This window comes from Mytilus galloprovincialis, chromosome 6, assembly GCF_965363235.1.
Source record: "Mytilus galloprovincialis chromosome 6, xbMytGall1.hap1.1, whole genome shotgun sequence".
Classification (NCBI taxonomy): Eukaryota; Metazoa; Mollusca; class Bivalvia; order Mytilida; family Mytilidae; genus Mytilus; species Mytilus galloprovincialis.
The window spans coordinates 92,160,231-92,169,956 of NC_134843.1; the positions used below are offsets into that span (position 1 = coordinate 92,160,231).

General features: G+C 31.5%; 1 protein-coding gene across 1 annotated transcript; it reads right to left on the reverse strand.

The window, feature by feature from the left end:
• Positions 1–1,568: 1,568 nt before the first annotated feature.
• Positions 1,569–7,101, reverse strand: LOC143080715 (uncharacterized). The gene is made up of 7 exons (XM_076256712.1): positions 6,974–7,101; positions 6,760–6,848; positions 5,642–5,794; positions 3,910–3,999; positions 3,334–3,502; positions 3,002–3,028; positions 1,569–1,794 (listed from the first exon to the last, which is right to left on the reverse strand). The coding sequence occupies exons 2-7, from the start codon at positions 6,817–6,819 to the stop codon at positions 1,715–1,717; spliced, it is 579 nt and encodes a 192-aa protein (XP_076112827.1). The 5' UTR covers positions 6,820–6,848; positions 6,974–7,101; the 3' UTR covers positions 1,569–1,714.
• Positions 7,102–9,726: the final 2,625 nt, after the last annotated feature.

Here is a 9,726-nt window from a genome sequence, read left to right on the forward strand (position 1 = left end):
GCTCCGGAAAGGTAAGCAGATCCTGATCACATGTGGCACCCATCATGTTGCTCACGTTAGTAAAAACTCAGTAAAAAGTATTATTTGGTAGGCCATATTCGTTAAAGGGTACGATATTGTAATTGCTACTCAGGGAACATATCCGCTATCATATGTGAAGCGGATATTCCATAACAGGCAACCAACCCATGATTGCATGCATAAATCTTACGAAGGGTTGATTTCAACTCTTAGTTTAATAGCTTCCGTGTGAGCAGCAACCCTTCATCAAGGATATCATGATAGGAAAGACAAGCCCGGGAATATTGTATCAATTGGAAGATATATACTCCGTATTCATGCGCTGCAGGACTATTGCTACATAGAAATGGAAAGATGAAATCATCTCTTATTGTCGTAAAACTTTGTTTTCAACCGACCCACATTGTCAATACGTGTCTTTGACTACTTGTATGGCTTGCAACCTAACTGCCGATATCAGAAATCATAATCAAGCTGTGGAATTTGTCAATATCTTATTTCCTTATTACAGATGATCATATGAATTGCACTCTTTATACCACTCGCTACACTTTGAAAATCATTTTGTTAATCTGTTCTTATTCCGAAATGTACGGATTATTTGCAAATCTGTGTTAATCAATCAGCAAACAGTTAATCAACTGCCTCTCACTTCGTTTGATATGATCATAAATAGAACATTTTGCAGTATCCAGTTAATAGTGATATATGTAAGTTCTCAATCTAAAAATGGATTAGCATGTATGAGGTTTTGATGTTTTGATCACTATATCTATGGAAGTAACAAATTCGAGTAGACCCCATTCGTCGTGTCCTTTTATCAATTCTTCTTCATATGAGTATAAGAACTAGCGATGGGAAATCTGGAAGCCAATGAGAATCGGTTCCTCTCGTCCCACATAACTGATATCTCATCGTTTTTACATTTTATGCTATTCAGATTTAATGTACTGGAATGCTTAACATGTTTAAATGTTTCTGTTCGAATGTTTTTGCACCGGCTTGGTTCTCTCCGTTTATTTATGTGTATACTTTAAGGGACCAGGCTTATAATTTGATACGTCAGACACTCCTTTTGTCTACATAAGACTCACCAGTGACGCTCAGATCAAAATAGTTAAAAAGTTAAACAAGTGTAATGTTGAAGAGCATCGAGGACTCAAAAATTCCAAAAAGATATGCCAGATACAGCTAAGGTTGTCTATGACTGGGATTAGAAAATCCGTAGTATTTCGAATAATTCATAATTTTGCAAACCCTAAATTAAAAAAAAAACCAAATGACCATATAAATGATATTCATATCAACACCGAAGTGCTGACTACTGGACTAGTGATACCCTCGGGGACAGACGTCCGCCATCATTGGCATCGACCTAGCGGTGTAAATAGTTACCAAAGGTACCAATCTTTACATGTGATACGCCAGATACATAAGATATATGTGACACATCTAAGCTACGAACCTGATATTTTGTTTTTAACAAAGAAGGCTGGACATAACTGTATGCAATATATTTCTATTTTTTTTTATTATAAACTTAAAGTACATAAAGTAAACATACTCGCTTAACCACTTTTATGGCATACCCACACAAAGCAATTGTCATTCTGTGAATATTGTATAGTTATTTCCATTAGTTATATTTCGATACTTCATCAAACCTACATCAGATCTCCTAGTAGGTCTACATTTATTTTTCAGATGCACCTAGGGCGGCATTAAATTCTGATGAACGAAACGCACACTTTGAAAATACACACCAGGCCTCCACTGTTTAAATAAAATGACAAAAGAACCTTTAATACGATGTGTACATTTCACAAGTGGTTGTGGTTTATTTTACTGTTCAGTAATTTTGACCACTTTAAGACTTTTTCCGTGTGTCTTTTTATCTTTCTGTTACACATTTCTGTGTTTAAAACCGACCAGAAATGACAAGCACTTTCCAATTGATTTTTACAGTAGGCTTATATGTTGTGTTTTTTACTTCTGTGACAAAATGTAAGGGAAAAGATTGGACAATTATAAGCATATTTAACCCCTGCCTGTCCCAAGCTAGGCTCGTATGATCCAGTTGTTGTCCTCGTTTGTATCGTCGGTCATATGACAGCTTTTCGTGTATAATTGTAGTATCAATCATTACATTGGTTCTTCTCTATTGATTTGTTACACATTTTGTAATCCGTAGCCTATTATAACTAAATTACGATCTGGTTTTTGCAGATTGTTAAATGCTCAATGTTTATTAAAATTTTGTCTCTAAAGATAATCATCTTATAGCAAATCATACAACAAAAACCAAAGATATGACCTGTGACCCAAATATAACAAACCGAATAAAACTCACCGCCGTGTTTGTACATACTTTGCACAACACGGCGGGTGCCACATTTGCAGCAGGATCTTCAGAAGCACCCGAGACCACCCCGGTATTCGGTAGGATTCGTCTTGCTCAGTTTTTTCTATGTTGTATTTTGTATACTGTTGTTTGTCCTTTTAGTATTTTCTTCTTTTTGCCATGGCGTTGCCAGTTTATTTTCGACTTAAGAGTTAAGATGTCCTGGTATATTTCGCCTCTTTTTAAAAAGATGAAACAGAAATGTGCAAAAAATAATATATGTATGTTTAACTCAGATAGTTTACAAGATAGACTTTGTAAATCACTTTTTTATTGCTATTTCAACAATTGTAGCAAACCGATGATTGATAAAGCTCTTTATTACTATATCTATAATACTTTCATATAATACAGAACGCTCGGTACTAAACTTTGTACGTATGTGCATGGAGACCACACTCAATTAAATCATTTGTAATATTAAATGCAAGCAGGTGACTGATAAATGCTAAAAGAGGACGCACAGCTAGGAGATTTATTCGGATACTTATAATATCAGAACAATTTTTTCCGAATATTTTTTAGTTCAAAAGTAAATCATCTAACATGCATTTAGTGAGTCAACTATCTTAAACCTACCATCCTCAAAGTCTGTGTCCAGTACACCTGCAATTAAATATTTATAAATGTCGAAATGTTATAGTTTTATAATTGAACTAATGTTTAAAATTTATGAAATTTATGTTTTTGAAATATAAAATACAGACATTTCAATTCTATGAATTTACATTATCTGAAAATATTGATACTAAAAAGCCTTATTCTTATTCAAATTTGTATTTGACTTTTCTTTATTTCTTTCTTTCTTTCTTTCTAATTGATATATATAGTCAACTTTAATTTTGTTTTCTTGTTTGCTAATATAATGCAACTTGGAGTCCTTTTGATGAAAGATGAATCAAATACAGTACCTCTTTTCTGTCTACGGTGAATGTTCAATGGTGTAACTTCAGCATACAGTGTCGTGTAGTCTTTACAAAACGACGCAAGCCTTTCTCCAGCTAAATCTTTGATGTCATCATATAGCATTGTCACAGGAATTATCTTTAGGAAATGATCATGAACTTCAGTGGTAACACCCTGTGAAATGATAATATATTATGTCACGTTTTTTGTGCAATCGTTCCGTTTTGACAAACTAAGCAATGCGTTTATACGTCTGTATCTATTTTTTTTTTATTGCAAAAGGTTGAATATCTAGAAAACTATCTATCTTTAATATAAGTATATATTCATGTATATGATTTTGTGCAAGCATAATATGTGAGTATATTGTTTTCTTTGTTGCCTGTGACTTCGCTATTTATAACACTTATCTTTGAAGAATAAATCAGGCAAACATCGTGCACAACGATAAAACTGCGCTGTCAAAATAGTGTTACGGATACATATCATGCATATTGCATTACTATTTATTTTTTGAAATTTAAAAGGGAAAGATTGTATGTTTAATGAAAGGTATATGAAGCTTGAACGATAAGACTTACAATTCTGTACTTTTCGTCTGTTCCCATAGGAACGGGTGTTTTTGTTAAGATGCACGCTTTCCTGTTAATGTTCTTAAGTACTCCGTAACCCTGAAATATCAATGACACGAAGTATTTCTTCACACATTAAATTACAAGCTGCACATTTTTCATGAATTTTATATAATGACGTTTTAATCATTAAAAAATAGAACGAATGTATATATTTTACTATAAATATAAATGCTGAATAGATATTATAAATCCGGATGTAAAGGTTGAATTGTTATTATGACTGTAGATCTAAGGCTGACGTATCACCATGTTAGATTTAATTTTTCACAGAAATTCATATGCTGTGAACTTTAGAAACATAGATAAAAATAAATTTCTATTTCCTCAGCACCGTTATATGTCATATATATTTCCTACATGGCACGATATTTAAGAATTTTGTGTTTTGAATTACGATTTTCTTAAAATAGCTGTGCTGCTTACACATGTTACAAGGGAGCCATTATGCATAGATTTTTTAATAGAAAAATACAACCCTACATAAGTTTAACAGACGCCATTCAATTTGGTTGAATGGTTTAAATATCTATGTCAGAGATGATACGAAATGTGTCACTAGTAGACACATCTCTGGCTATGACTTAAGGATGTACTTAGGAGAGGTTAGGTGAAAATTAATAAATTAAGAAGTTAAAATTGATACTATAACCTGGAAGAGCATAAATTAAGGATAAATATAAGCTAAAAATATCTATAGGTCATGGACCCCCTTTTCGAGATATTTGAGATTTAAAATATGGCGGGAAAAGACTGACTCGGACTTTTACCTTATATTTGCATTGGTATTATCGGGTCTCAAACAAAAGAAAGAACATTAAGAATCTTCTAAAAGTTTGGTAAATGACCTTTCATAAGGTATTAAATCTTATATGAAAAAATAATTGGGTGTTATGGGGCAAAATATTTTTCATTGTGTTGTATGGCAAAACACCAAGTCCGAGTCCGAAAATTTGACACAAATTCTAAAACCTCACCTAAGTACACCCTTAACTTAATGCAACTTGTTACATAATAACTTCTTTCAATGAATAACAAAGCAAGTGCAAAGCATTGGGAATGAACCATTCTTTCGAAACAACCCCATTTTTCATGTTCGTGTTTATCAATTTTTAATTTTCCATATGCTGCTGTTTTTTGTGTCTCTCCTCGTTACTATACTTTGGTTATGATGTTTTTCTTCACTTTTCTTTTTGTTGCCCCTTACCATGTTATCTATATCACAAGCCCAGTAGTCAGCACTTTTTGTGCTGACATGCATTTTCATTGATATATGGTTATATTTATAAATTTACTGTTTACAAATTTTTTAATTTTTTTAAATACTTAGACTTTTTTACCTCTGGCATAGATTACCTTATTTGTATTTGGCAAAACTTTTAGGAATTTTGGTCCTCAATGCTCTTCAACTTCGTACTTTATTTGGCCTTTTTAACCTTTTTTGGATTTGAGCGTCACTGATGAGTCTTTTGTAGACGAAACGCGCGTCTGGCGTATATACTAAATTTAGTTCTGGTATCTATGATGAGTTCATTTCCTTTGTTCATTATTTATTGTTTACATTGCTGTGTGTGTCCTCTTACACATTTGTATTTAAAACATATCTCGACAAAAGGTTGCTGTATTTGAAAGTTTAATACTTTATTCAACCGATTTTTAAAAACCAAAAATCTATGCATACCGTGTTATAATCATGGAAATTCACTGTTTGTATGCCATTCTTGTATTTAGAAACATCACCAATGACTGCAATGACAGTTTTGTCCACCGTATCATGTATAACATCCATATGCACTTCCCGACCCTGATGATCAATTTCAATCAGATGATTTACCTACAGAAATGAACAATAGCAGTAATTTACCAATCATATGACTCATATGACAAACTTTTACTGTTTCTAATCTTAATTCAAACAGCTGCAGTTCTCGTTCATAACACAGATATTTCAGATAATAAAACTTTGCGTATTGTAGAAAGCATTAAAAAGTCCACCTTTATCTCTTACACTCTCCTAATTTGAAAGGTGGAAGACACTTTAAGTTTTATGTAGGTAGTAAATAATAATGTTTTTAGCACTCATGTATGTTTTGTACATAACACTGGAAAACAATAATATGTCGCATTTTCTATGCATATCATGTACATATAATTATATGATATAGTTTTAAACAGAAAAATTGAAGAAACTGAAAATGGCTTCGGCATTTTTACGATTATAAACATCATATTCGCAATGGTTTTATATTGTACCAAATGGAATGATATGCGCTTGCAATCTAAGTGAAGGAATATGGATATTTTTTCTGAACTGAATTACATATCAAAGCAATTTTCAACAATTCCAAAAGTCTTAAGTAAACTATCCGAAGCTTACACGCAAAAGTGTGTCGTATTTGTTAAACATTCTACTAATTATCAACATTAAACCAAAACTGCAATTTCATGAATTACGAATCATAATCCTTAAAACTGAAAAAGAAATATCCAAAACCACTTCGTCGTAACAATAGGAATTAATTTCGTAATACAAACAGGGGCCTTAACGCATCATTTTATCTCAACATTCGCAATTATATACCAAAAAGCTTTTTATAGCTTTTTCCAACTGAAAAAAAAATGATTTTGTGAATAAATTTTATACTGTTGCGACTTCATAATATTTATTGTTGGTGCTCGAAGCGAAATAGTTCAAAAGCCAAATTAGAATGCAAAGTTGAAGAACATGTCTCTTATTTTCATTTTGATCAGGTAATCTCAGTAAATGAATATTATCAAACAAAATGAAATAATACTGACTTCAGGTGCAGTTTCCACGTACACAACCAGCAGTATGGATAATGCCACTTCAATTTTCATGATCCCGTAGAGTGTAACAGTTTGCAATACTGGAATTGAAAAAATATTAAAAATATGTCATATTCATATAACGAAAGCAAAAGCTTATATATTATTGCATATTCGGAACTAACACTTCAACAAAATGAATATAAACTCGACTTTGTTTACTTACAGAATTTGCTGGCGCGGTCTCTTTTCTAAACAATATACCATGCCTCTTCAGATTTCCTCTTTTATATGCTCCTTAAACCTGTTTTCAAAGTTTTCAGAAAACTTTATTTTTAATCTTTCTTTTAATTTCATCTTGTTTTTCTACGACGCAATTAATAATTTAGGTTCTGTTTGTAAGATCGCTCTGATATAGAATGCATGTTGTTTACATCTGCGCAAAAGCTTATAAACACATCGTATACCCAATGACACGCAAAGTGTATAACAAGCATGCGGAAGCAATTGATAAGCGATCATTGACTGAGAATTAACTAAAACAAATGAGATATTCAATGCAAGGGATTGTACTTTTAACATTCTGTCTGATAAACTTATGACAAACTACTCTGTACAATTTTAAATGAAGGGATAAAAATATATTTTTTGATTTTGCTCGGTTATTATTTAGAAACATGAACACAATGATGAAATACAAAACATATTTAATTGGCACCATGTAGTCTCTGTGGAAATGCTGTTCTATTAATATTTAGTTATTATTCCATTTTTACTGTATGATTTTACCTATAGTTTCTGATACACAATCGCATCTGATTTGAAGTAAAATGATGATGATTTTCTTCGGGAGCACCTGATACCAATCTAGTTTTGTTAGAGTGTTTATTTAGAAATTATTGTCTCTATATATGTGGTGTTGACACGTTTGCCTTTTCGTCGTATTTCTTATTGTGACATTCCATGTAAGTGTCTCTTCTTCTTATGATCTTTGAATGTCCCTTAGGTATCCCTGTCTCTTTTTATCATCATGCAAAAGGTTTAAATAACCTAAATGAAATGAAGCATAGTGATACAATGTATGTAAGCAATGTTGCATACCTTACCAAAACATAATTAATACTATTGAAAATGATTGTTTTGTAGATATAATGTCAAAGATGGATTTATTGATTTTTTAAAAGGAAGGATTATAATTCATTTTGATTTAAAAAAAAAAGACGAAAAGAAGTCACAATCATATTGCCTCAATGCCATTCACGAAATTCAACACATTAATATACTAACGAGGTAGTGTAGACGTGCAGTAATAATTTTTACTAACTAAAGAGAAAAAAGTTAAATAAAAAACAAACATAAAATAACTTGCCAAATGGAAACATCAAATACATGAAACGAATGGCAAACATTTTTATTTACGAAAAAAAAATAAATCATTGTATTAATACTAGTAGCCGGTTTAGTTTTTGTATAACATGTTTTTTTTTATGTTTTTTGTTAAAGTTTTGGTGTTTTGACGACGATCGACAAATAATATTCCTTTGAACGTGTTAAAAATGTAATACATAATAGCATCATGTGTAAAGTGCCCACTTTTTCATAAGATTTAGGTATTAAATTATGTTCATTGCAATGAAGTGTTTTTTTCTTATGCAGACTGAATATTACAGCTTATTAATATGGAATAGTTGACATTATTACATCGTACAAATCGTTATTGAATTGTATCCTCCAAGGGAAGTAATAAAAATGTCATGAAAATATTTTAATATACTTGAATTTGAAGAAGATAAGAAATATGGATTAGAAATTAAATTGATTAGTAAAAACAAACAACATGAACAGATAATACATGAAGTGAATAGAGAGAAATATATTACCACCACATATGCTATTGACAATGTAAGAAGAAAAATAAGAAGGCAGTGTGTAAAGTATAAAATCTAATTAGACAAAAGCTTTTCACTTCTTTGTACACTCCAATAAAAAAGGCATGTCGATGAAAGTAAGTTCTTCTTTATGGGTAATAAGTGTTTGATCTGATGGACAAAATTTGAAAGACAAATAATTTTTTATTCATTAAAATTATCATTATTTATGTTCCTGAAAGGGGACAAAAGATTCAAAAAGGACATGCAAACTCATAGATCGAAAATAAACTGACAACGTCATGGCTAAAAAACGACAAACAGACAAATAATAGTTCACAAGATACAGCAGAGAAAACTAAAGACTAAGCAACACCAACCCCTCCAAAAACTGGGAATAATCCCAGTTGATCTTGAAGGATAAGCAGATCCTGGTCCTTCTCCACATTGTCTCATGGTATTAAAAAACCGTTAAATAGTCTTATTCGGTAGGTCCATGAAAAGGTAACATAAGGAACATATCCGTTTATTTCTTTGTTTGTTTGTTTTTCTTTGTTGATATTTTGATGTTTTGACGACGATCGAAGCATATCTTTTCTTAGAAAGTGGCAACAATGTAACACATAAAGTGTAATATGTAAAAGTGTCCACAGTTTTTCATAAGATTTAGGCATGAAATTATGTCCATTGCACATAGTTATAATATCAAATTATGTCCATGTTTATGGACACTTTTCATACATAAGGACACTTTATATGGTATATTGAATGATTGTAAGGTTTAGATGTCAGCTTGACCGGTTTCATATGACTTTGACTTCACTTCTATGGTTGTTTAGACAAGTTAAGTTTTTTAGTGTTTTGATTTGTATTTCAAATTCTATAAACAATATGTCAACTTTATTTGGTGTATGAAATGATTGCCAGAGGAACATGTCTGTCTGGCAGGTACTTTCTGTCCAAGGCTTCATTTTCATGGTTCATTGTTCAATAAAGTTTCAGTAGTTATGTTCTTTTAAGATATTATCATTAATATGTGAACGATATTTGGTATACAGTATGATAGAAGCTTTTGTCTAACCTTGTTTTGACCTTGTTTTAATGGTTTATT

What these genes read in the sequence shown, in the direction of transcription:
- LOC143080715 (XM_076256712.1), bottom strand. Translation starts at nt 6,819, where the DNA reads ATGAAAATTGAAGTGGCATTATCCATACTGCTGGTTGTGTACGTGGAA. An exon ending in ACGTGGAAACTGCACCTGAA is followed by an intron (nt 5,795 to 6,759) that starts GTCAGTATTATT and finishes TCATTTCTGTAG; the next exon opens with GTAAATCATCTGATTGAAAT. An exon ending in GGACACAGACTTTGAGGATG is followed by an intron (nt 1,795 to 3,001) that starts GTAGGTTTAAGA and finishes TTATTTAAACAG; the next exon opens with TGGAGGCCTGGTGTGTATTT.